This window comes from Sander lucioperca, chromosome 1 (genome assembly GCF_008315115.2).
Source record: "Sander lucioperca isolate FBNREF2018 chromosome 1, SLUC_FBN_1.2, whole genome shotgun sequence".
In the NCBI taxonomy this organism is placed as follows: Eukaryota; Metazoa; Chordata; class Actinopteri; order Perciformes; family Percidae; genus Sander; species Sander lucioperca.
This window is the reverse complement of record NC_050173.1, coordinates 20,754,893-20,782,013: the sequence shown is the minus strand read 5'-3', so window position 1 is coordinate 20,782,013 and position 27,121 is coordinate 20,754,893. Positions and strand designations below refer to the sequence as shown.

The following is a 27,121-nucleotide window of genomic DNA, read 5'->3' as shown; positions in this document are numbered from 1 at the left end:
TGTGGGAGTTATAGGGAGTTATAGAGCCAAAATGCGGTTTTTCTGCTATAGCGCCACCTAGTGGTGGAAGTGGGTCAATTTTTGTGCCTGAGGTCCTTGCGGTGATTCAGACCATTCCTGAAAATGGCAAACCCCCACCATGTACGGTTTAGGCTGTAGTCGGAGTTTTACGCGGAGAAGAATAATAATAATAATAATAATGAAGAGGAAAAATCAGTAGAAAAACAATAGGGTTCTACAGCCCTGCTGTATGAACGGCATAGCTTTGCTATTGCCCGTTCTTACAGACTCGGGCTTGGACCCCTAATAATAATGAAGAGGAAAAATCAGTAGAAAAACAATAGGGTTCTACAGCCCTGCTGTATGAACGGCATAGCTTTGCTATTGCCCGTTCTTACAGACTCGGGCTTGGACCCCTAAAAACATCAATATACGTTTACTGACACCAACGACAGCACGTAAAAACTAACCGATTCATTGTCTCACATTCATTGTCTGTGTTCAGGGGGAGCAGCTTACGGGAAGCACTGAAGGCAAGTTACAGTCCTATGAACACCGCCCACTTAAACCAAACCAAAGGCAGCATTGAACGCAAAGAGGATGTAGCTAAAACTATGTAGGACTAGTTTACTTGTTTGTTAAATTAACAAGTAACGTTAGCTTGCCAACTAACTTGCTAGTAACCTTGTATATAATACAAATAAGATATGTTCATAAAGCAGGTCAATTTAAGTTGTTTTGTTCGCGGCGGGCGTGGATAAATAGAGTAACGTTAGGGTTAGCGGCAGTTATTGTTTTTGTGGCCTGCTAACTATAACACGATAGCATAACGTTAGCTAAACTAACTCGCATCACATATCCGAAGCGACGAGGTGAATGGCACACCTTTCCAGCTAACTCATAAGGCCGAGTTGTCGTTATACAGTAAGTTCAAAATCCTATTCTTGTGTTTGTATTTAGCTAGCTAGCTAACTAAGTAAACGGAGGAACTGTCGTGCTAAACGTACCATCTGTTTTAAGTTATGCTACAGCAAATGCTTTAACATTTAACTCTAATGTTAACGTTACCTAGCTAGCTCAACCATAAGATGTTCTGAGCTTTGGTTTTATAAAAGTGATCTAACGTTAGTGTTAATCATAACCTATGTTATTACAATTGATTTTAAAACGTAAGGTAACGTTATTTCATTTAGCCTCCTACGGAAACATTACTCATAATTGTTACAGTGTATATTTGTTACTGTGTATATTTATGTTTATTATTATTGTTTCCAGGGCAAATTGTGGTATTGGCCAGGGATCAGCAAGTTGTTCCCCAGCTATGAAAGTGTCTACTCACTGATTGACATCTCACAAGAAATGGAGCTGTACTGGTACATGTGAGTAGCCTATAACTTGTGTAGTTATAATTACACATTATTTTGTATATAAAAGTGGAGTTTAAGATGGATGTGTAAAGCTGCCCACCGTGTCTCATTTACCCTCTCCTCTTTCCTTTACAGAGTTGTTATTATATTCATCATTATCAAGATATTCTTCTATGTGTGCTGGTACCGATCAAGACAGAGACAACTGGCAGCATACTTGAGCAACCCACGCAATGCTCAGATAGTCATTGTTGGAGGAAGGGCCTACCTTCATCAGATGTGTGAAAGACAGAGTGTAAGTGCAGAGCCCCACGCACACACACAGCCTACATTTAAAACATATCATCTACCTGTTAACTATTGAAGTGGTTTTGCGCCTACAGGATATGTCTTTATTATGGCTGAGGCTAAGTATAAGGTTTTGGTAATAAAGATACTATCTTTATGTTGGCTGAGAGACTTGAGTATGGTACACTGAGCAAAAAGAGTGCCATTTTGAAGGAAAAATATTGCACCCTTGTGATTTGTGTTCAAAGACATTTTTTTAGGGTTTAGGAGGGGTGTCCTTGCTCTGCCTTGGCACACATATTGCACTTAAGGCACAATCCTGACTTCATGTTTGCTATGAAACTATTTTCGGTTGCTGTAACGTTAAATGTTGTTCAACTGAGCTTCAATAAGTAACCTTGTTCAACGTTATCCAAGGGTAATTACAAATTCTGCTAGAACCCGCTCTCCCAGCATATTTAAGAAATGCAACAGAGTGACTGTAGGAGGTGTGGTTATGTATTGTGGCTATGCAGGTGATGCAGTGGACACCGACTGACCACCACCAGTCACATGGAACCCCATTGTTATTTTGAATGAGTCACTTCTCCATGTTGTCACACACAACTTAGTCTCGCTTTGCCAGACCTTCCTCCACCGCTGCGGAGGAGGGTCTGGCTAGTCTACACAGCATTCCGGGATGGGAGAAAAACGTGCTCTGGTTTATTGGCATTTCTTTAAACCAATCACAATCATCATGGGTGGCGCTAAGCTCTGCACGGAGCTGCTGCAAAATAGCCTCTGGAAGGAACTTGTTTTGGTGGAATGTGTACGTTCAAAAGTTGTTTTAGTCGTGCGAGAGAAAACTCAGATTGGACAGATAGTCTAGCTATCTGTCTGGATTTACCCTGCAGAGATCTGAGGAGCCATACCAACATAACCATAGTCCTCATAAATAGGCTGGAGTTTAAAATCCCAACACAAAGAAAGCGGAAGGGAACGGACATCGGCGAAAAGACATGCATCCGGGGGAATTTCATGTAGCACCAGCGCAATCCCGGAAGTGGAACGTCGAGGATATGTACTACACACAACTAAACCATACTTGCCAGTAGCTCCTCACAGGACACAGATTGGGCACAAATTCATTACTTGAATCCTAGTCTTGCGTTACCAAATCTATCTTTTGTCCCAAAACGTCCCTGTTAGATAGTAAATGCCGTAAAAATATTCTTTGTAAATCTTTACAATCGTTCCCCGAAAGAACCAAGCAGGCCTGCCTTATTGCATGATTCAAATTTTCATCTAAACTTGCCATTTTCAGCAAGTAACATTAGCTGGCTAGCTCGGAGGTTGTTTTTGTTGTTTCCCGTAGCGAAGGAATTTTGACACAGAGATAGCAGCAGGGGAGGGGAGGGCCAAAGTGAAGCACCGGATATCCGGCTTGTCAGGCTTATCATGGCAATGTACCTTCGTTGAAACAGACTACCTGAAGCCTGATGAGATGGTTTTCTGTGTGATCTTGTGATACCACGAGAATCCAACTGCCGTGCAAATTAAAGGACTAGCAGCTCTTCTACGAGAGGTTCTCCGGTGTGTGATTTTTGTGAGGGAGTGAATGGTCATAGCCATTCTGTTTATCATAGTTAACATTACTGTTTGTAGGCCCTACACAGCTTTTATATCTTAACATACGTAATAGACCTTGGAGTCTTGCCTAATTTGTCACGGTTAGGGAGGGGCTGGAAAAATCAGCGGTAACAAACTTTCAAATCCAAGCAGATGCATACAAGCTAATTTTGAGCAGAACATTTTTTTTTTATGAAGTTTGTTGGAAAAATCACAAGTTTCTACATGATTGTACTGTGAAAAAAATAATAATTTAGTGTATAGTTCCTCTTTAACTACTTTAGCTTTGTTTGGCACAGTGGCAGACACACTGAAAGTGGTGCGTCACAAAGTGAAAGTCTTGCCCTATTCTCAGAACTGTCACTTATTTTATCCAACTGGAGTTTGCGGTCCTGGAGTAAGAGAAAGACAAATAAGGTCACAGTTGTGTTACATTTTTGCAGAGGAGTTGTTTGCTCACTCGAGAGGGCATGTGCTTTTCAGCCCGTCGCTTAACTTTGAGTAGAATGATGAGAGGCTACATCTCATTCTCAGCTCATACTGAGCGAGTGTGTGGATGTGTATTAATAGATTAGGTACAGGCTTCTGGTATGCTTATTTTTTTTTTGTTACATTTGTTTGATTTTGTTGACAACAAGTCTGGCAGGGCAAGTAACAGCTTTTACAGTTATTCAGAAAGTTTGACTGGACCCTTTTTTTTTAAAACAAGTTTGTAAAATTTCAACCATGCATGTGAGATTTTTTGGTGCAAATATCAGTAAAGACGCAAGTCAGGAGTAGACTGGTTCGGGGCGCCCTTTAAGCTCATCTGGTTGAGCGTGCGCCCCAGTACTGAGGCTCAGTCCTTACCGCAGTGGCCTGAGTTCAAGTCCGACCCAAGGTCCTTTGCTGCATGTCGTCCCCCGTCTCTCTACCCCACTTCTTTCATCTGTGCTATCATTAAAGGCCAAAAGGCCAAAAAAAGTAGACTGATTTACAGACAGCAACGTATGCCTCTTCGAAGGTCTTGGTTTTCCCCTACATCTCAAAAAGTCAAATTGTCAGTCACTGATGTTCTTTGTGCTGCACACTATTTGTTCTTGATATTTCACAGTTTCTATCTCTTGTCCCATGTGAATCATAAGATATATGGGAGTAAAGGATGGTTTTGTCTAATGTTTAATTTGCTTGAGTTTGTGATTTGAGTATGTGGTTAGATGAGCTGTTCTTTAAGAGTCATTTGATCACTGGGATGACCTTCACAGTTCTATTTCTGTTTGGTTTGTAACTTCTTACATTTTGCTGACAAGCACCCATGACATGATTTTGTTGATCTTTTAAAATTGGCTACAAAATGCAGGCTTATCTTTTATTGTTCCCTTAAAGTTCTAGTTGAATGTAGTTTTATATATGTAGATATTTTCAGTGATATGTCTACAATAGTAATGCCTTTCTTCAACATCAGTTTTTATGGAGTCTGTTCTCAGTGGGCTATGCCACAGGTTTAGACAGCCATCATGATCGTGCTTCCCAAAACCCAAAATACGCTCAGTGAATCACATAAATCCGGTTACTCTGACATTTTTTTTTAAACTTACTATAAGTCTTGCCCACTTCTTAGTAGTTATTGCAAAATATGCTGAATAAATGTCAAAGGTATCAACACATTTCTCTTCATTTAAATGGAAGTCTGCATTAAAAAGTAAATTGAGTCATTTCCCGTTAACCTTGGCACTGCCCCAGCTTTTGAGATTGTTATCATTGCAGTTGTTGCATCTAAGAGGCAAAGACTGTTATATTTATAGCATTGTTTGGAATATTTGTGCAACAGGAAATGCCCGAATTGCAAAAGAAAATTTGCCATTGAAACTTAGAGATGCCTGGACTTTTGGCATTGGGTTTCCCCAGATCAGTTATAATATCCACATATTTCAGAAATGCTCAGAAATGCTATTCAAGAGTACAGTACTTATATCGGTAAACTTGTCTCTTCTGATTGAAACAAGCTCCCACATGTATGCGCACACAGAGTACTCTGCTTTAAAAAGACAAAGTACGCTGTGTGTCAGTAACTTAATCGTAATGAAACCCACAGCTTCAAGGCAAGGCAGATTTATTTGTATAGCACATTTCAGCAACAGGGCAATTCAAAGTGCTTTACATAAAACGTTAAAGACCAGTTAAAAACGATTAAAAAAAATTAAAAACAGTAAAAATCTGAGAATAAAAGTTACAGTGCAGTATAAGAAATTAAAAATTATTTAAAGAAAGGCAACATCAAAAAGAAAGGTCTTCAGCCTTTTCTGCAGTTTTCTGGGAGATATGTGGAGCATAGAAACTGAACGCTGCTTCCCCCTGTTTAGTTCTGACTCGGGGGACAGAAAGCAGACCTGTCCCAGATGACCTGAGAGGTCTGGGTGGTTCATAGTGTAGTAGCAGATGAGAAATGTATGTTGGCCCTAAACCATTTAGTGCATTTAAACTTTTGACCCACTGAAAATCTGTTCTAGTAAGTAAAAGCTGAAATACATTACCTTCTTGGCTGTTATTTTTGAAATGATCTTTTATGGACATACCCTTTGACCTATTGACACAGTAAACATATGGTAACATGAAATATGTGGAATTGTGAAAATTTGGAGTTTGAATGTCTTTAGCCTAGGTGTCTTTAAATATATGGCCTGACAGAGAGAGAGAGGGAGATAGGAGAGTAGGCCTGTCGCGATAGTCAATAAATCAATTAATCGCATGATAAATAAAAATTAGCTCAATAATTTTTCCGGCCGCGATAATTTACATTTGCATGCTTGTTTGTTTTCCTCTGCCGCCACGGTGTCAGAAAAAGGGCCGACGCACAACAGGGTTTCTGCTATGTACGCCGCGCACCGCCGCTCCTTCAGGTGTTTATGTAAAGTCATATAGTCGTAGAGCCGTCTGCTCTACTGAATCAAGCGAACTGTCATCCGCTCTCTTTCCCCTTTAGGGTGAGCAACTGGAACAGTGACAGGACGTCATCACTCGCAAAGTCATGGCAACCAAATAAGCAGGGCGAGTACACTTGTCACTCAATCTTAGGCAAAGTGACAAACAGCGACAAAAGCCGCAACATGAAATCTGCACTCACGCGGGTCCCGTGAAATATGACAGCTACAGTTTATTGGAAAATAGCATTGTGGACACTGAAGTTGATGAATTTACTGTTTATCAGACCCCAGATGAGACAAGAAGCTAACGTTAGCGAACGCTGCGGTGACGGTCCCTCTGCCTCTGACTCCCCGCTGCAGGAGAACGCTATATTCCTCCGACACACTGTATTGACGTTACTGTTTTAAAACCGTTTTCCAGGTTAGTGGGGGTGCATACCCCTCAAAACCAACATGAAAAACGTAGTAATGTTTCCTCAGCGTTTTGTTTTGTTGTTAAACTGTGTGTAAAATGAGCGGTGACGTTAAATCACCGGTTTCAGGTAACGGCACCCTAGGGTACCGTCTATTTGCTGGATGGTTTCAAGCTAACGGTCGGTAGCTAGCATTAGCAGATAAGCCTGTTGACAGCGACGTTATTGTTCATATTTTGGCACATTTTTTCTGACCGTAGCAGTGGTCATAGTGACTGAAAGTGTGATGTGAGATGCTAAAAAGAAACTACACGCTGTTTTCAGGTAACGTTAACGTTTTGATTGTGTTTGGTTTTTATTCCAGTGCATTTTTTGTTAACAGAGACTGAGAGTCCATTTTATTTGTTTTTGGTTGTTTTGTTAATTTATTGTGGCTATTTAAAATGTCTTCCAGTTCCAGTGTTAAATATTCTTTAGAAATAAAAGTTTATTGATCTTTGAAAAGGTGTGCATTATTATGCCATAATCATTATATTAGATGAAAACGGTCTCTCAATGACAATATTATCGTTTATCACAATCATTTCTGGGACAATTTATCATCCAGCAAAATTTGTTATCGTGACAGGCCTATGGGAGAGATTGTTGATAGATTATTAGACTTCATCTTATTGGGTTTTGGTTCAGTTCTTTAGGCCTACAGAAATAGTGGTGACTGTTATAGGTTGTCTTGAACTTGGCATGAACACCTCCGGTAACGCTAAAGGAGGTGTAACGTTACAAATGGCCGCTGTTCTGACTCGGGTGCCTGGGTCTGTTTCCCGACGGTTCAGTAAACTGCCGTTAGCGTCCTTAGCACCGGAGTTAGATGCTGACCGGGTTTGGATTGCTGTAATGATAGTGGCTGGCTGCTAGCTGGCTGGGGGCTGACTGTGGATGTGTCCTCGGGCCGGGGCTGTTGTCAGCTCTCAGACAGACTGGTGTGCTAGCTGGCTAAATTACCATTAGATTAGTCGTCGTTACTGATGAATTTGTGGGTTAGACCAGAGTTGTTAATCGTGGTCAAAACAATCATACAAAAAATAACTGAGTGTGTTGAACAATGTCGTAATCTTATGTTACCCACCAATAATTAGCTAACATTATAGACCAAACATTAGCATTAGCTACTTGTCAACCAGCACCTTTTATAGTAGGCACCAAAGCACGTTTCCTCTTCGGTCCCACTACAGGTTGGAGGCGGAATTGTCCATTACTGTTATCATTACCATTATTCTTATATCTCATTCGAACGAGTTAATGAACCACTGAAACGATTTTGGAAACATTATTTTAAGGTACAAAAGAATCTTTGGTGTTGGATCGATCGATATTGAAATCAATCAATATCAATAAATAAGGTCTCTGTTGTATTACTGTGTTGCAAAGTGGCATGTAATCGATGACAAAACGATGCCATGTGTTACGTAAAATATTTCATTCGACACATTAAATGGAAACGAAATGAGGAACCAAAATTTGCGTTCTTATCCGGTCCGATTCCTACCGGTTGCGTAGGAACCGGTTCCATAGTGGAACCGGGTTTTAAAGGAAGTCCAATATTATCATAACCAGCAGCAATGTCCTCTCTGGAGATGTGTTCTGTAAAACCAGCCTAGTTAGTATCCTCATAGTGTTAGCAGTGTTGACATTTGAATTGTTGGCTTTTGCTAATAGATTTATGTGCACTGGTGTATTTATATGTGCTTTTGCTTTTTTGTGTGTAACACGTTAACGCTCTCTGTGTTTCCTTCCCTCTGTAGCAAACCTCTGTCTGGCCTAGTTGGTATGGTGTTCAAGATGACCTGTCGATAGAAGAGCCCTCCACAACCCTGCCACCAGCTGCATCCTTCTCCCACTTGGACATGCCACCACCATATGAGGCCGTCTCTGGAGGTAGCACTCAAACATTCTCATTCACAAAGCGAATCAAAAGTTCAGCCAGGAAGACTGCCTAATTCTTATTTTTACCTCTTCATTCATAATTTCCTGTAAGCAGTAAGGGGAAGTCCGCCTTGTTCTATCACTGAACGTTCTCTGTGGTCGCTACATAGTTTCACTTACTGTGATAGAGAACCAGGTTTTCAGTAGAGATGGCTTTGCTGTATGTGTGGTACTGAAAAGGAGAAGAAAACTGAGCCTTCTTTTCAACACATTCTTACACTTTGTTGCATTCACTCTGAACAAGATTGTTTAGACTACTGGTATTAGAAACTAATGCCCAAGGTGCACGTCATAGCCTATAACATAACAGAGCCTATGTACATTGCCATCATTGGTTCTGTGTAACCCCTTATCACAGAAGTAAGTCCAGTTTAAGCCTTAAACTATTACTCCTTCCCCCTAACCAATACCAACCTAATTACTGATCAGAGTACAGTTTCAGGGCTCCAGACTAACTTTTTGCCTTGGTTGCACTGGTGCGCCTAACTTTTTTATTTAGGTGCACCAGCACAAAATTTAGGTGCACCCAAATTTTTCCTTGCGTCGCTGTTAACGCTGAATGGGGATACACGATATATAGCTCTGTATTATTTTTACCAAGTGGGCTAAATGTTCAGTTTTAAGTCAAAGCCAACAATATTTAAGTCTAATATTTACCATTTGTTGAGTTCCTTTTATTCTGTGTTCCCCTATTTATGTTTCTCAACATGTCATTGTGAGTACATGAAACAGGATACAAACTAGCCAGACTAGTTGTTGAATTTTTGTGTCAAGATTCAGAGTCTCCTCTTTTGCAAATGCAATCTAATTTGATCTGAAGTGCTCGTTCTCTCTGAGAGCAGGATGTGAGGAAACACTTTATAAAAACTGTCAAATAGTAAATTCATAGATAATTCAATTTTAGTTAAAAGTTATTTTACTGTTAACCAACAATGAAATGTGTACCTATTATTTGTAATGTTATAATTTATTTTATCATTAGTTCAGTGTAATGCGGACAGATATTTAGAAATGAGTGGGCAGAAGAGAGATAGAGAAAGAGGAAGCAGACGTGTAGATGCGACCGAGCAGAGTTGGTGGAATAAGTTTTTTGTACACAGTGTGTGCGGTGTCCGAGATGAACCCCAGACTGAAAGCCAAGTTCATTCATTTGCTCACCAGAAATGGGATTTTAACCTCAACGTTATTCATTTTATAACTTCGGCCCTGGAGGTAACGACTCTCCCCTGATTTTCTGACCACGGTCGGAAACAAAGCAATCAGGAAAGGTTAACACATTGAACATTTTAAATTAAACAGCTTATTAACGTGCGCTTGTTGCCCCGTGTGCGCTGATGCGCTCATCTGTTGACATTTCCGAATGCCTTCCTACAGTTGCTTAATAAAAGCTTTCCACACAAACAAACGTGTCAGTAGTATGAGAAAAAAAATTAGATTTTAACTGTGTCGGGCTCGGACACAAATTTCTTAATGCCTGTCGGGCTCGGGCCTGGTTCGGTCACGGCTCTGTCGGACGCGGGCCGGGCTCGGACAAAAAAATTCGGCCCGATCCGGACTCTAATATAGATACATAGTTAATACTTTAAGTGGTTAATAACGATTTTATAAACCATCTATAAACACGATTTGAATATCTAGTATAAAGTTCCAACTAATGCTTACCAAACCATTTGGTAATCATTAACAAATACTTAAATACATACAATGTTGTGATGTGTGCAACAGTAAACTGTTAAACCTAACCCTAACCCTAATACTTAGTAAACATGATTAATTTAATTTCATAGTTAACAGTAAAATAACTATTAACTTTAACTTTAACTACCTATCACTTTACCTATTTTTAATGATGGTTATTATTAGTGTTACCGGAGGGGGTTACAGAGGATGGAAGTGTTGAAAAATATAGAGGGTGGGGGAAGAAAATCGATACAGCATAGTATTGCGATATTTTCCGTGGCAATACTGTATCGATACACAGACGCCAACTATCGATCTTTCATTATATATGTGTTGGTCAGTTTGTCTGCTTGACAATCCCATTTTGCAGCAATAAAATTGAGATGAACAAACAGAGAAATGTATCTTTCCTTTTGGGGGCATCATTTGAAATTACGAAAAATTTGAAGTTGGAAAAAAGGAAATAAATTCCAGTATATCGCAGAATATTGCAATATGTTTAAAATCGCAATAATATCGTATCGTGATGGTATTGTATCGTGAGGCCTCTGGTGATTCCCACCCCTACAAAAATATACCGAACGTCATCGTCTTCACTGCCAAATGTTCCTGCGTAACTTCTAAACCGAGAGTGTTGTCAGACTGAGAGACAGTGAGGGAAAGACAAGTGTACCGGAGTCGCAAAGTTGGTATTAGGTAAGTGAAAATGGAGCGAATTTTTTTAACGAGAGTACAGCAAACAAGTAAATGGTTGAACGGACCATAAGGAAACTAAAGTAACAACTTGGCGACGAGAAGAAGTTAAAAACAGAAGACGTGCTACAAACATTTTTTTGATGAGAGCGACGAGGAGGATTCAGGATTCCACTGCTCTGGGGTCAGTTTTCTCCGACAACGTTTTGCCTGTTCATCCTCACCGTCACTGGGTTTCGGAGATTCTGACACATTTTTGTTATTCCTAAAAAGTGTTTTCTTTCAGCGCATTTTGCTCCTGTGTTTCTGAAACACTAAAGATTAATTCACAACAATGTCCTGCCCGTCTCTTCCTGTGCACAGTTTTTCATCTGGACAACATACACTTGTCATGTGGTGATGCAGCTTGGGGAGAAATTGGGAGCGTTTGTTTTGATGCAGTGGAGCTCCTCGCTAGTGAAAACGCGGCAGAATCGTTGACCCATAAAACTTTGATAGCATGCATAAATTGATATGGTGATCTTATTTTGATTTGCATGTCAAAGCTTATTTGACCTAAAGCATATGTTCTTTTAGACCGCTGATGGACTGGTTGACCCTTTTTCTTCTTTCCTTTCAGAGGATGATCTGAAGCCCCCTCCCTACAGCGAGTGTGCTCATGGCGATGAGGCTGACGCTCCTCGTCCCACCCATCAAGCTCCTCTCAGTTCCGAGGGAGACACCATTAGCATTAACGAAGCCCCACCCCCATACACACTGTCGCCCCCTCCACAAGTCAGTCAACAAGACGTTCCTGTAAGCCACAGGGAGTCCCACTCAGAGAGCAGGTCCACCTAATCAATCCCTGATGCCATTTTGCCTTTTTTCATGCACTGCCTTCTTACATTCAAACTCAGTGATTGTTACCAGCCTAACTCTCATCACACGAGAGCAGATGTTTATTTGGATGCGAGTGTGTGTGCATGCGCGTGTGTGTGTGTGTGTGTGGTTGGATGGTTTTTAGATCCAAATTGTTTTTCTACTTTGTATTGTGTTAAAAAAAACAAGTGGTCATCTGATTGAGTTTGGCAATAACAGATGACATCAGCAAGCCTGTGTGCCTCAAGTCAAGGCCGCAGAACCCGCTCTCAGCTAGGATAAGAAAAAAAACCTTGACCTCGAAGCTCAAAGGTAAATCGGTGAAATACAGATGAGCCAAAAGACAGATACTTTCAAGTGTGTTCTGTTAGTTTTATAAAGTTGTTTCCTGCTGTATGTCCAAGGCCACTTCCTTTCACAGATATAAACCAATTGACTTATTCTACAAGCATGATTGGGGAACTGAGTTATATTTAGTTCCTGCTACTGCGATACTTAATATGTGGGACGTTACGTGGTCTTTGTGTGTGCGTCTATAGACTTTGTTCTGAATACAGGATCCTAATAACAGTGCATTATAGCCAATTCATAGTGTAGACAGTCGAATTAGATTTTGGTGCACCTTGCTGTGAAGATGTGCATTTTAAATCAATTGGAAGTGTTTCAACTTCTGCAAACTGTTATTACTCTCAATGCTTCATTAATACCGCATGTGTCATTTGAAGTATGTCAGCAGAGAACTCTTTGATAATAAATGCACTAATTGTCTTAAATAATTACCTCATTAGCATAACTGGTTATGTTAAATATATCATGGTGATTACACTGGGACATTAGGCAATTTAAGTGCCTATCACATCTGTGAATGGAAGTGAGCGAGGACAAGCGAAACAAGTTGGTGAAATAAATGAACACGCAGAAGAGAGATTGTTTTCTATTGATGATCTCATCTACTGCTGCGTTCTGCCTGTCGCTGCTTTACATGAGCACCTATATGCCCGAAAGCAAGAATCTGTGCAAACGGTATAAAAATAAATTTCTGTGTTTTGTAATTGGACAAATGGTCTTCTGAAGCCCTCAACAAACATTTTCTGTAGTTGTAGATCCAGCTGTAAGATAATCAGATTTGTTATGAATTGTAATGTTGAGCTGAAGGCTTGAATTGAGAACAATATCATCAAATGAAAACTCCTGAAAAGAAAACAATTCTGAAAAAACATACGCACAGGGCTGCAAGCTCAGGCTCAAAACATTTTTGGAGCTAAAAGCTAAAAAGTCACAACTCAGTTATTAGTTTTTTTTCATAATTGTTGCAAAATGAAGACTAACCAAAAATGTTCCTTATGTGTCTGTTCCTTATCAGTTTATCTGCCACAGGCTGGTAGAGGTCAGCCGACTTTGTGTATTTCTTGTGTTTGTATTTTCTGTTATAGTATTGCTTTGGGAAAGGTTGTTACTTTGCTTTTTGGATCACTGCATTTTAGAAAATAACACTGTTAAGACGATGCTCCACTTCCTGTGTTTGTTTTTAGCAACAACGTAATCTGTGTACAGTTTCTGAACATTTAAGAAAAAAAAGAGAAAGGAAAAACAAAATGAACGCTGTATAAATGTATTTGGGGCCTTGGGGAAGTACATAAAAGGAGATATTCGCGGAGAATCTGCATTTAAAATGTTTTTTAATGATAATCTTTCATATTGTAATGACAAATCGTAGAGCTTCGGTCACTGATGCCTTTAAAGAATCTTTCCTGTGGTTATAAAATCTGAAGCATGCAACAGAGAAGCTGCAAGGTACAAATCCGAATGTAGCTTTGAACTCTGTTGACATCACTAGCATAGCAGCCGCATGATGACGATTGACTACCTTAACCATTGTCCCTTAAGGCTCCCACTTTAATGTACGTTCTGTTCGTTAACTTCATGTTCATTCCCATGGTGGTTGACATATCCGATCTCTCCACTTACAGTAGTAGCTTTGCAAGTTAAGGAGAATTGACTTTTGTGTTTTGATTTGGGGGAAATCCGTTTTCTGTATTAAACTGTTGTTCAGAATTCTGCTGGTGTTTGTTTTTTTTGCTTTACCTGTGAAGTCACTTCTAATCAATGTCCCTGCACTGTAGAGGAACAATAGCTATACTCTGGTTCCAAAATCGACCCTATTCACTTAATTTTGCACTCATAATAGACGGTCATTCCTAATGATTTGTTCTATTTTGCAGTGTACCACTATTTTTATTTTTGCAGATTTGGTAAAGGTTTCTGTTCTATTTCTGTTATGTCTCAAGCCTAAACCTAGACAACCTTGATGAGTTAATCAGGGTTATTTTCTCAAACTTTGGAACGCTTTGCCCAGAGCCACAGAAGACATATATGTGTTTACCAGGCCGTGTGACGAGTAAAAAGAACTACATATGTAACATTGTGTGAAGTGCCCTTTTAAAATGCATGTCAAAATAACCCTGCAAGTTTATTTTCAAGTTTTACCCTGTTCCTACACACAACATAAGACAAGTTTCTTCAAAAGCCTTTTTAGTAGAAAATCCCCTCTTTGTTTTTCTTCCCAGGCAGTGTCCTCTTGCTGAGCTGCAGTGGAGGGATACACAAGGGGGGGATTTTGTACTGTCTTCGGAGGATACCTTCTTAATTTGTCTAACTAGGAAACTGTCCAAAAACTGTTGAAATTACCATGTGACTACTGTTTTGAGACCAACTTTGAAAACAGTAATCCTATGATGGGCCACTAGAGAGCAGTCTTGCACCAGTGATCATTTAAACTATGTTTCTGAGCAGCCTGTACCTGTTGCTGATGCATGACAAGAGCAGTGCTCTTGGTTGCTATAATTTAAGTATTGATTGAATTCTTTTATCACACACTTTTGTGACAGAAAATGGCATTGACATTTGTTCCAAAGTTTTATAGTTTAGATGGAGAAAAAATAATAATGGGCTGTACGATCGATCAAGATACAGCCCTCTTGTGGAATGTATTGCAGAGTGGATACTCAAGGACATTCATTTTTCAAATCTTAGCCTCTCAGCCGCTGCATCACTAAGCTGAATACATATCAGCTGAGCTCGAATAATTTACAATGTCTGTACACTTGATTATAAACCTTTTCGGTAAGCGAAATGTGTGTGGGACAAGTCAGATAAAATTTCATGGCCAACTGCAAAAACAAGCCACAAAACGAAATGAATGTGGAACTATTTGGATTATGATCCCATTCTCATCCCTGTTATTAATAGTAATAGTAATGGTTATATATATATATATATATATATGTATGAATGTGGAACTATTTGGATTATGATCCCATTCTCATCCCTGTTATTAATAGTAATGGTTTTATATATATATATATATATATATATATATATATATATATATAATTTCCGTTCCACTCCATTACAAACAGAATACCAGCTGAGATCAGTTGCCTTGTTTTTTTAATCAGGGCAGCAGTTTCAGATTACATTATGTGCTTACATAATTGAAAAAGGGTTCTCTACTGTTGTAGAAAGAAGTGGCTGATCTTTAATGTAATATCTTACATTGCCCATCATCAGCAACCATTCATCCAATGTTCCAACGGCACATTCTGTTTACTAATCTGATATCATTTTAAAAGGCTAACTGAGAAAACATTGGAGAACCCTTTTGCAATTATGTAAGCACATAATGTAATCTGAAACTGCTGCCCTGGTTAAAAAAACAATGCTACTGATCTCAGCTGGTATTCTGTCTATAATGGAGTGGAATGGAAATTTCTAAGTGACCCCAAACTTTTAACCGGTAGAGTGTGTGTGTGTGTGTATATATATATATATATATATATATATATAGGAATTAAAATGAATCAATTCTATTCATTTTTTGAAACAGATATTCAGATATCACTTTAAACATTGAAATGAATCCATCAAGAATACAGCCTTCATTCATTTGTGTATTCATGTGTGAGAGTATATCTTGTGTCAGTGTTAAATATAGTTAGATAAGCACTCTGTGTTTGTCACTCCTGTATGCTGCGCACTGGTTTTGCTTTGAGTAATTGATGCTTTCAGGGGAAATATTTGCATTTTGGAAAACAGGCAACAATCCATCATTTAAACCACTTTCCTTATCATTACATCTCAGTGTAAACAGCTGTATAATGGATACAACACAGAACACTCCTCAAGGATATTCACTGAACCCTTTCCAAGATTATTGAGGTCTTCAAGGCCGTTTGAGAAACGGAATAGACGGCTCAATTACCCTCTGTTGTCTGTCAAAGATGTATTGCAATTCCAAGCCTCGCATGTCAGAGCCTATCCATTGAGTAGTATGTTGAGGGAGGTATTCATGCAGTGGTCGTGGAAAAAGCCACACCTTTTGAATTCAGCATGAAAGGCACATTCCAGGTATGGGTGAGGATGGATAAGATGCCAAAATTATGCCTTTTATTGATTTCACACCTCATTGCAGGAGGGGGTACCCGTCAGTAGTTATACACTGTTTACATTTTTTTTCATTTTGCCACAAATTCATATTGCATCCTTGTGCGAGGACTGTAAAACATCACAACATTGGAACGTTAATGAGTTTTTTAACTGTTAACAGATTTATTTCTTTCTCTGTCTGAACACCTTTATGACTTTTTGTTGTAGTTTCTTACTTTGTTAGTTTGGTTCAGTGTGATGTAACCCAATATCCAGTTAACTACAGTTTGTAATATGCTTTTAAAGTATATAAAACATTAAGAAATTGAAGGCACTTCCACTGTAATTATATATGGAAAACTAAGCGTGCCTGATAAGCTTCAGTTCTTTTAGCAGCTCCTCTGGCAAGTGGCCATCTTTTTCAAACTTATTCAAAAATCTAGTTGGTGTGTTTAATATTAAAGATGTTTGTACATCAGCTACCGTGGCGTGTTTACAGAGAGGGTGATATCCTGCCATGCATCTGCAAATAGTCCGAATATTAACATCTGCTCAAATATGATCAGAGATAATAACCCTCAGTGGATGAGTGAATCATGTCAGCGTTTAAGCACATAGCATGTTAATTTACGGGAAATTGCCCACTAAAGTGTGGACAGTGGAGCTAAAGTGATTCTCTGGCATTTTAGTGGCACACAAACTATTTAACCTTTGATGTCTGTTTGCTTCCAATTTGAGGAAAGACAAACAGCAGTGGAAAGTGACAATGTACATTCACTCAAGTACTGTACTTAGTTATAATTTTTAAGTACTTACACTTTACTTGAAATCTCCATTTTATTCTAGTTTATACTTCTATTAAAGTACAAATCAGAGGGAAATATTTTCTTCACATATGTAGTTACTTTACACATGTAGTGTGTGTCACGTTTCAGATGTTTATGAGCTGTTAGCAGTTGCACCAAAGAATAATTGCTCCTCTAAATATCCCAGATGTAAATAACCGTTTGTGGCCCTAGGAGGCAAAACTTTCAAATATGTCACAAAAAGGGATTAGATTCCAAAAAAAATGAATCAAATTTGTATGAACTTTGTTTTTCTCTTTCCCATGCATCATTTCCTGACCCCTCCGTCTATTGACCCTTTTGTAGCGAACTACCAGACAAAATTAACTGTATATAAAGTAGATAAAAGTATCTCCCCTTCAACCAGCTACAACAATAAAATGCTACTTAGGCATTGTTATAGGTACAGGTATAAGTATGTCAAGCTAATAATGCCATATATGATAATACAGTATATAATTTGATACATTACACATACATTAAGATGAAATATTTCTCTACATTTACTTCTACTACTACTGCTAAAGTCAACTATTTAACTTGTAGTATTTTCATTTTTTTTTATTGGTACTTTTTACTTAAATAAAGCATCTGAGTACTTCTCCACCACTGATACACTTTTGTATGGTTCAGCCTAAGTTTTCTGGAGGCCATGCTTATTTTCATTCAGTTATTATTTGATTTGAAAAACATTGATTAGTAATGAGGGATGGTATTCAGTGATTGGTCAAGAGACAAGTCAGACAGAGTAATGTTATATGAAGGAAATTAAATTTTAAAGAGAGTGAAAGCAGGTTTTCTCCTCAGTATTAGGACTAAGTGTGTGGTTTGTGTCCCACAGTGTTTTTAAAATACTGCTGTCCATACTAGCTTTCATCAACATCAAGTGTCAAAATCATGATAAGCAGGTTCATCATGTCTCCTTGGCCCGCCACTACTGATGTAATCTAGAGGGCAGGGAAGGGCCTGCTCCCGTGTCTGTGTGATGACAGGATAAGTGAGGATGTCTGAATGTCACAAGGGAAGGATGTGTTTGAGCATGATGAGGTAAGTAGTACTTATTGTAGTCCCACCAAATGGCAAAGCAAGCAGTACACTCCTCCCATAAGTAATTTGTTGGCCACTGGAGTTAGTGTGTTTTGCATTTTTAATCTTAGAAAATGTCCCCAATGGAAGGCTGTCATCCAGGCAAGTGAGTTTGTGACTTATATCCACCACTGGCTTAATCTGAATGATAAAAAAAAAGTGAAATTTGAAAACTTGGAAATATGTATCTGACTTAAAGAAATGTTAGTCTTATATGGATTCAGTGTTCCAAAGTGTTGCATTTGCCCTTCAGCGTATTGGGTTCGACGTGACATGCATTTTGATGATTTTTTTTTAAGTACCACAAGTCGAAAAGTGTGTCAGCTCCTTGCAAAACAATGTCTCTCCGCTTCTAGAAAAACTTCAAAGGTGCAGACCAGATTGAGTCTTTCTCGGAGCTGTCAATGCACCAGACAAAGACCTGCAATACACAGAAGATAGGTGCTTGCGCAGGAAGCGAGAGAAGCAGAGAGGGAAACAGCAGAGAGGAGATCAGTCTGTAAATCCCTCTGAATGGCTGGAATCCCGCCCACCTCTGACCTTATGTTAATTGCCCTGCTGGGACACCCTGCTCACCTGCTGTCCAACACAACAACTTCCGAGTCTCTTTGTAAAAAGACGCCTCCTGCCTGGTGCCTGAGAAATTGAGAGGACTGTTGTTCCCGTTTATCAGCTTAGCAAGAATTTACATTTTAATTGAATCCCGATGTTTTTCGGCCAAACTACTCGCTGAATAACTGGAGCTCCCTCACAGAAATGACTTACAGGCTTGAAGTTTGAGTCCACAGAAGATGACAGGCAGTCAGACCCGTTCACATTGACTATGCAGAATTAAACTGCATGTGCCAAGATTGCTCATGCTGCCATCACTAGGAATATTCTTGTATTGTGTGTAGGAATGTCACACAACTACACTTGGGCTTTGTGTGTGTATTTACACATCAGCTTCTATATATTTTAATGCGTTTGAATGTGCCAAGAGTTTTCATCCTTCCAGTGCCAAGGATAAAGTTGGAACGTGTGTGTACAGACAGCAAGGAACTCAAGGTGTGTGTGTGTGTGTGTGTGTGTGTGTGTGTGTGTGTGTGTGTGTGTGTGTGTGTTAGATCACTCACAGATCAGGGCTCTATCATACTAATTAGGATGGACGCGTCCACTCCTACACTCTTTTTGATGTGGCATGTTTGCCAACTGCTGATGTTGGAGATTCTGTCTTATAAGACATGAGATAAAAGATATGAGTCGTCAGCACCTGTCTTTGTTTTTTGGTCGACCTTTTCCATCTATTTACAATATTATATCAGACAAGATGGGGGTGCATGCTATGGGGCCCTAGTGGATTTTTGCACTCTGCAATCTCCACATTTCTTGTTTTATCTCACCGACAGACCAAAACTCAAAGATCATCAATGTACTATGCATGTGGCAAAGAAAAAACATGCTAACATGCTGCACCAGGTGAAACATTTACCCTGTTCGCCATCTTAGGTTAGCGTGTTGGCATGTTAACGTTGGCTTATTAGCACTAAACACAAAGTACAGCTGAGGCAGATGGGAATGTGATTAGTTTTGCAGGTATTTGGTCATAAACAAAACAATTGAAGGCACTAGAATAAAGGTCGGGGATCAAATATTCCTTCAAACGTCTGAACCTAATTTCATTGGCTATCCATCCAATAGTTTATAGACACATTTTACTCCACAAATGTCAACCTCGTGGTGGCGCTAGAGGAAAAGTCAGGGGTCATCTATACACATTGTTACCTTTATTTGTAGATCTGTAAATAAATAAATTGTCTAGCTTTACTTAGTCTGTTATCTTTTACGACAGGTCCAACTACAAAGAATATTTTTGTCTTATCCTTTCTCTGCTCTCTCGTCTGTTTCTTTAAGTCCTCTGGTTTTGCGAGGCCTAATACTAACTGATTTCACAGTCTTGGAAGTTAATAGTTGGAATAAAGCTGCTGGAAACACTGTTTACCCTCTCCTTTGAATTAAGAGAGTCTTCTGTTTGAAAACGACTGCTCTTCCTATTTTCTCATTAGACTTCACCAGTGCTATTCTAAAGGTATTGTTCTGTGTTCTTGCTACACAAAGAACCAGGTAAAGGACCATACTTACTCTACGTCTCATTTGCACTGGTATGGACAGAAGCCCAACACATTACAATGCAATTAAAATGCTAATTTCAATTGTTATTATACTTCCAGACTGTGGCACCTGCAGCTTTCATCCAAGTGCTGTTCAGTGCAGCGAGATAGTGATTAACTTCTGCATTTTCACACTGATAAAGAGCAACTAAAAAGTCAAGAGCATAAATTGAACGACAGGCTGCCAGCGCCAGTTTCCAAAAGAAGTCATTAGGATTCCGACTAATTACATCTAGTCTGACCTTCCAGTCTCATTGCTTCAACCCAAACAAATAGATGTTCTCTCTGCTTAAACCTCGTGCATATGGAAATGAAAATAAAGTGGTAATAGATGGCACGGCGACATTGTAACTTATGCTTCGGCGTGACACTGGAAAGTGTTATCATTGTAACAGTAGAGCAGATAAAAGTTAATTAACTGATAATGGCACTCTATTCACTGAGAAGAAAGTCAGTTAATAGAAATGAAAGGGAGGGAGTCAAAGAGAAAAATGGACATTCTGTAGATCTCAAAGAAAAGCAGATCATAATATTCCTGCTGATTAAGTTTCACATTGGGATGGCATGAATGCCAAGAATGCTGAGTAATCTTCATCACAGCTACTACAACAATGCACTAAACCATGGAGTATGAATTTCATCATGTCTAGTTCTATACAAATTGCACCACAGGCTTCTCGGAGGAAAACACTACACCTGTCACATCAGAGCCTTTGATCGCTTGATGAAGACCTCTTTTATTCACTCCTACTCTTCTTCCAAAACCCAGCATAATACAGCAAAGCAAATCGATAGCAACAGCACCAAGAAACCCAAATATGTACTGTTTTGGGGAAGTAAACCCAACAAGAGGGCAAGAATAAACAATTTTTTTTCCCTGTATGCACAGCTTTTGATCAACTTTCCAGCTGGACAAGTCGGGCGGTGAGGGGGGAGGGGTTCTCTCACAGATGAGAAACAATGTGCTTTATTCCATTATACTGTAAATCCAATCTCATGCTTCACGCTCTGTAGAAGAGTAGCAGAAAGAGGGAATGAATGAGATGGCATGGGGAAATGTTGACACAATCCCAAAATCCCTAAGGCGACACCAGTCGGTCACTGGGGTACAGTTGAGGGATTCTGAGCAATTAACCAATCAATCAGGGGGCTGATGGGGCCCCATGTAGCTATTATGGTAATACATGTGTCGCTGAAGTGAGAAGCGTGCACTTGGCTCGACAAAGTCAGGCTGTTTATTCATTTTGTTGCCTATTCCAACCAAGAGGTCACACTTGGGAAATCAGTACCCTTCCTGAGGGAACATTTTCAAGTATACAATTAAGAAATAATTAGCATGTTGCTGCCTAAAATGTAGACTTGCACAGATAAAGTCTGCTTCGTTATCACCATCCTGGTCTTATAAAAGCGAATGAAAATGACTGAACATGATGGGCTTGAGAATGGATGTCTTTTCTTCTGTTGACTCTCCCCGACATCTGATGAACGCCCAAATTAATAATGGATTGAGAGGAAATAAATATTTAATTCTTTAAATCTGTTGCAAACAGCTTGTAATATTCACCGATCTATCTCCTGCATTATTCACACAGCAATATAATACCTTTAAAAAGCCCAGAAGCATTATGCCTTCACCACTTATGAAGACCAGAGTGGCATTACATCTCCTGGCATCAGTTAACAAAATGTCTCGCATATGGAACAGTCTCTGTTAGGTGTTGCGTGCTGAGGAAGTTGATTATGACTAATTGCTGTAGATGCTGTTATCACCGGAAAAAACAATCCTGCTCAAGACCTAATATTGAATATTGTAACATAAAAGCTTCACTGGCTAATGCCTCCTAACTTGCTCCAGGGTTTAAACAAATTTTAAAACTTGTACACTGCAGGCTGATATGTTTCTACTGTTTCCAGTTAATCATATTTTGTAATTACACTGTTTATATAGTTAGATAGTTATGTTTTGAGTTGAGTTATGTTTGAATAGGTCCTGAGCATGTGTGTGTATTTCAGGCCTGTGTGTAGTGATTTCTAACAAACAGAGTGTAAATTGTAATTTCCCCACTGGGGCTCAATAAACAGTATAAATTATTATTAAATTATTATTATTATTATTTAAATATTCAGGAAGTCTTGTGGAGGCCAAGATCTCTGAATCTCGAAAATAACTATTAGAAAGTTTTCACTTATCCTGAGAAATATCTCAACATGTAGAGGAATTATTGGTACAGACATTTATGGTTCCCATATGATGATACCCTTACTTGTCCTTCCGCACCACCATGAGGTTAACATCTGTGATATTGAGCAAAATGCCTCTCAACATCTTTTGGATAGATGGCCATGACATTTGTTACAAACATGCATGTCCTCTTCAGGATGAATTGTAATCAATATAAAATAATGGTGTTTCCTTTTAACTTTCCAATTTTCTCAATACCCTGGATTGTGACCAAATACCTGTAAAGCTAACTAGAGTCAGCCTCAGCTGTACTTTGCGTTTAGTGCTAATTAGCTAATGTTGCATGCTGACATTAGCATTTAGCTGATAACAACGCTTAAGTACGTATCTACTGCTGCCTATATGCAGCCTGAGCGTGATTCAGACTGAATGTTACAACAACACAGGGGCCTGCATTGTTGAAGGGGGGGAGGGGTGTTGTTTAAGATACTGGTGGGACAATGAAATACAATCTGGGAAGACCACCTTCTAACAGATCAGTGCCTTACATGAGAACACTACATAATGTTTTATGAAACTCACAAACAGGATTTTACTCTTAAATCAAGTATTCAACAAGAAATGTGCTCTTGCGTGTGATTGGTCAGTACAATGCCTTGCCAGATGACCTCAGGTTGCATTATGGCAAAACAAAAATTCCAGAGCCCCCTGCGTTGGCAACACCGCTCCACCGCTGGACTGGCTCTATTCAAATGAATTGGAGGACTGCAACTTTTCATGCAGGGCTGAAGTCGGTCTGAACCATCTGAACGTGGCCTTACAGAGCAGCTAGAGATAGGTGTTCAACATGAGATAGCATTCCAACCAAATTCCTAATTATGTATAATGTTCTCCTGTTTCTCTCACATAAGCTGAATATTTGTCTAAGTAATCAGTGACACCACCGTTGAGTCTATTAACAATGACCAGAATTGATTAGTTAGGTGACTTCATTAAGCAGTGCATATAGCCCACTTAACAGAGTCAGACGCCATCTGCTCAACAGAGTATGTTGCTTTTAAAAACCTTCTTCCACTATGTGATGATGCTTTTTTCAACTTAGTACAAAAGCATGTAGTCTGGCCAATACATTAAACCATTATAAACTGTCAGTAGCTTTTAGAGGTACTTTACTTCACATAAGCTGTCTCCATATAGTTTGTCTAGTGTGCCCTAACAGAAGTGTTCAGATATTTGCTTTCATCTTGTCCAAAGGCATGCCTCAATGATGGGATAGGTGAAAGTAACTACAGGAGGTGAGGGGGAAAAAGGCTTGTTCAAAGCCGAAACAAAAGAGTTTCTTCCTTTTTGCCGAGTGGCCTAAATTTCTTGAAAACAAGCAGGTGCTTCCATCTTATAATGCCATTTTGATGGTTCCGTTCTACTGTGTGGAGACAGCTATAGACTCTCACGAGCTCACTCTCTCGTATCAGTCGGGAAAAGCAGCTTCAGAGACAAGTGTGTCTAAATATAATCACAGGCAAGTCGTCGCCCCAACATACAGTTATGTTGTCTTGGATATATGGAAAAGTAAATATCAGAGTCTACCTCCTCCACACATGCAGCATTGACTTCTAACCTCCAACTGGAGAGCTGCCAGTAATTTAAATTAATTAACCTGTCCAAAGTGAGGCAAAAACAATTACCCAAGCACTTCCTTGCTTGTCAACAAAGTTTGTTTCTCATGAGAAGAATGGACAGCATATTACAGTTGGTTGCAGTTGGCCCCTACAGGAGACGTGCAGAGATGATGGATGTCTGTATTTCCAGTGGTGCCTTCTTTCTAATGAGTTCCTGTGCCATATTGCAGCCTCATTATAAAAAAACAGGATCTCCATTACTGAGAATAATAAGAAACGATAATACCCCGGTAATGAGTATGATTATTATCAGTTAATGCAAGTTTTGGTTTGCTGTTGTCGGCCTTGGTGCTTATTTTCCTTCCTTTTAATAGGGCGGTTTATGAAATTCATTGGTATGTAAGGCATATAAATCTGCTCTGTAATATACAAAGCCAGTGATGTGATACAGTACATTTACCAAGAGAATACATATTTTAATGTAAGTTAAACATTTCTTTCAAAGCTGTTAAGTTTCTGTGTTCATCCGTTAGACTAGCAAACTGTGAAAGCCCCTCAGATTTTTGACATTTTTTCGTTTTCCTCTGCAGACCTAAGAAGCACACATAAATCAAGGTTTCCAAAACTCTGGAGATAGAAACGCAGCGTAGCGAGAAGACCAATCTTGATTTCCTGTGCACACCTGCTTAGAGTGCTCGGTCGGTCTGCCGGGGTAGCTCTGTTTTGTGTTTGCATGCGAGAATAAGAAAGAAAGAGAAAAAGGCACAAAGTATTTCAGGCACATTTCATAGCGTTTGTGTAATATTGGAGAGAATGATGATATCTGTGCCCTCAGTTACTGAGGATACACTTGTGCACTGAGAGAACAGACACCACCGTGCAGCGAGAGGCCTGTGAAGACACCCTGAAACACTAGATGGTGTTGAAAGAAACAAATTGCTTATGCTGAGTTAGAAATTAGGGGATTTATTCCTGTTTTCTGAGAAGGTTTTTGGTGAAGGTTTTTGGTGAACAATCACTTTGATCCCCTGCGGTCACAAGGACCAGCATACACTTTATTTCTCTGCTTAATCTGTGATGTAAACCTCCACTGACTATGAAGTGGAAGTGGCTGTGACTGCAAGGTAATTTTCTGCAGATAAGAGTATATTTTTAGCTGATAGCCTTGCCATAGTAATACAAGATCCTTTTAAAAAAAACACAATACGGTGGTTTATATGTTTTGACTGGACCGTTTTAAGCTGTATAAATAAAATGTGAATTCTTTAATTGAGTGGTACTCCCCTTCTAACTCTGGGTCTGCCTTCACAAGATTACAATGCACAGGAGATGGTGGTAGTTTTCCCTGCCGTGGCTTCTCTGGATTATATGCGCCTTGAGTACTTACATAAGTGGCTTTATTTTTCCATCCATTTAGCCATGGGTAGCTTTTGCCTACTTTATCTCCACTTAAATTGCTTTTGGCTTCTCAAAATTACTGACTGGGAATAAAATATCTTCTTAACACAGAGGAAAATCAGCAGACTGCACTCTTTACTGTGAATGGCGAACACCATGCCCAGCAGTCACATACATAATTGTCCTCTACAGCCTCACCCTCTCCATTCTGACATTAATTAATCTGAAGCAATCTCCAAACTGCCCATGGGGCCAAGACCTCACGCCTCCAAACCTTCAATTCCCATGATTGAATTTCACAGAGTTCATCTCTCCAGCCCTTAACTTTACCACTTCGCTAATGGTGATCGGTAAAAAAGAAGACACTAAAAAAGAAGAAGAGTAGAAAAAGAAGAAGAGAAAAAAATCACCATCAGCCGTATTCTTTTTGCTATCCATCATGGGCCATAGAGGGGAGGACAAAGACAAATACAGCCAGCCAGAATCTGGGCAGAAAGCGAGAAAGATGACCTCACTGGACTCTGGTGCTGCATTTCATTATCTCATGCAGTCCATTCATTCACTACCTTTGGACGGACCAAGCCCCAAAAACACTTGATCACACCTCTACGCTGCATTGTAGAGGGCTGATGTGAATCGTGACCCACAAAGATAAGATGAAGATGGAGTAAACTTCATAATGATGTTATAAGTGAGAACAGGGAGTATAAACTTCCCTCAGTAACGTGTTTTGCAACAGACTATGACCTTTTTTCAAATTAATTTTAAAACAAGTCAAAGAGTACAGTTATGCTAGCAGCTCGGTGAAGCTGTAGGCACACAGGTGCTCTAAACTGAATGCTACAATGCATAACATGCTCACAATGACAATGCTAACTTTGTGAATTTTAGCAGGTAATGTTTATGTTCATCATTTTTAGTTGAGCTTGTTAGCAAGCTAATATCTGCTAATTGGCACTAAACACAAAGTACAGCTGAGGCTGATGGGATGTCATTAGTTTTGCAGGTATTTGGTCATAAACCAAAGTATTGGACAAAAAAACGTTTTGACTAGATGATTGTGAGAGAACAGAGGAACGAGAATGCGTGTACCAAATTCCATGGCAATCTATCCAATAGTTTCAGATATTTCACTGGAAAACAAAAAAGTCCATCTGCTAGAAGAAAAGTCTGGGGATGACTAAAGTCTTAAGGATATATCATCTGGGAATATGAATATCTATGCCAAATTGCATGGAAATAAAGCCAATAGTTGATATATTTTAGTCTGGACCAGTGGTAACCGACCCTTTTGACCAACATTGGCATCCCTAGCAATGCCGCAAGCATGACTTTAAAAAAGTAAGGCATTTAGGGATCAATAAGTATCTCTGATCTGATAAGCTTTAGCCTCTTAATAATCTTGCTGAGGCTGTCACCTCGAGAACTGTCGCAGACATACTTCCTCTGACACTGTGACAGTTACGGCATCATTGCCCAATCCTTCCTTCCGTGGAGTGTGGCAGTGAAAGTAGACTTTGTGGAGTCCTGGCACTTGAGGCCCTGGATGATGCTGCTGCTGCAGGGGCACAGTAAGGCTGAGTAAGCCTGAGAAATCACATGGCTTTGGCCCTGCTGCAGCGT

General features: G+C 39.5%; 1 protein-coding gene across 2 annotated transcripts; it reads left to right on the top strand.

The window, feature by feature from the left end:
* The first annotated feature begins 513 nt into the window (after window positions 1-513).
* si:dkey-118j18.2 lies at window positions 514-13,848 on the top strand. Of its 2 annotated transcripts, none has more exons than XM_036000189.1 (5): window positions 514-924; window positions 1,298-1,379; window positions 1,503-1,662; window positions 8,382-8,514; window positions 11,555-13,848. In XM_036000189.1, the coding sequence occupies exons 2-5, from the start codon at window positions 1,360-1,362 to the stop codon at window positions 11,770-11,772; spliced, it is 531 nt and encodes a 176-aa protein (XP_035856082.1). In that variant the 5' UTR covers window positions 514-924; window positions 1,298-1,359; the 3' UTR covers window positions 11,773-13,848. The 2 variants fall into 2 exon arrangements, with proteins under 2 accessions (XP_035856082.1, XP_035856079.1); XM_036000186.1 differs by having other exon boundaries at window positions 515-924; window positions 1,276-1,379.
* Window positions 13,849-27,121: the final 13,273 nt, after the last annotated feature.

Coding starts and splice junctions, on each gene's coding strand:
- si:dkey-118j18.2 (XM_036000189.1), top strand. CDS start 1,360: ATGGAGCTGTACTGGTACAT. Junction 1,663..8,381: donor AGATGTGTGAAAGACAGAGT/GTAAGTGCAGAG, acceptor TTCCCTCTGTAG/CAAACCTCTGTCTGGCCTAG. Junction 8,515..11,554: donor ATATGAGGCCGTCTCTGGAG/GTAGCACTCAAA, acceptor CTTTCCTTTCAG/AGGATGATCTGAAGCCCCCT.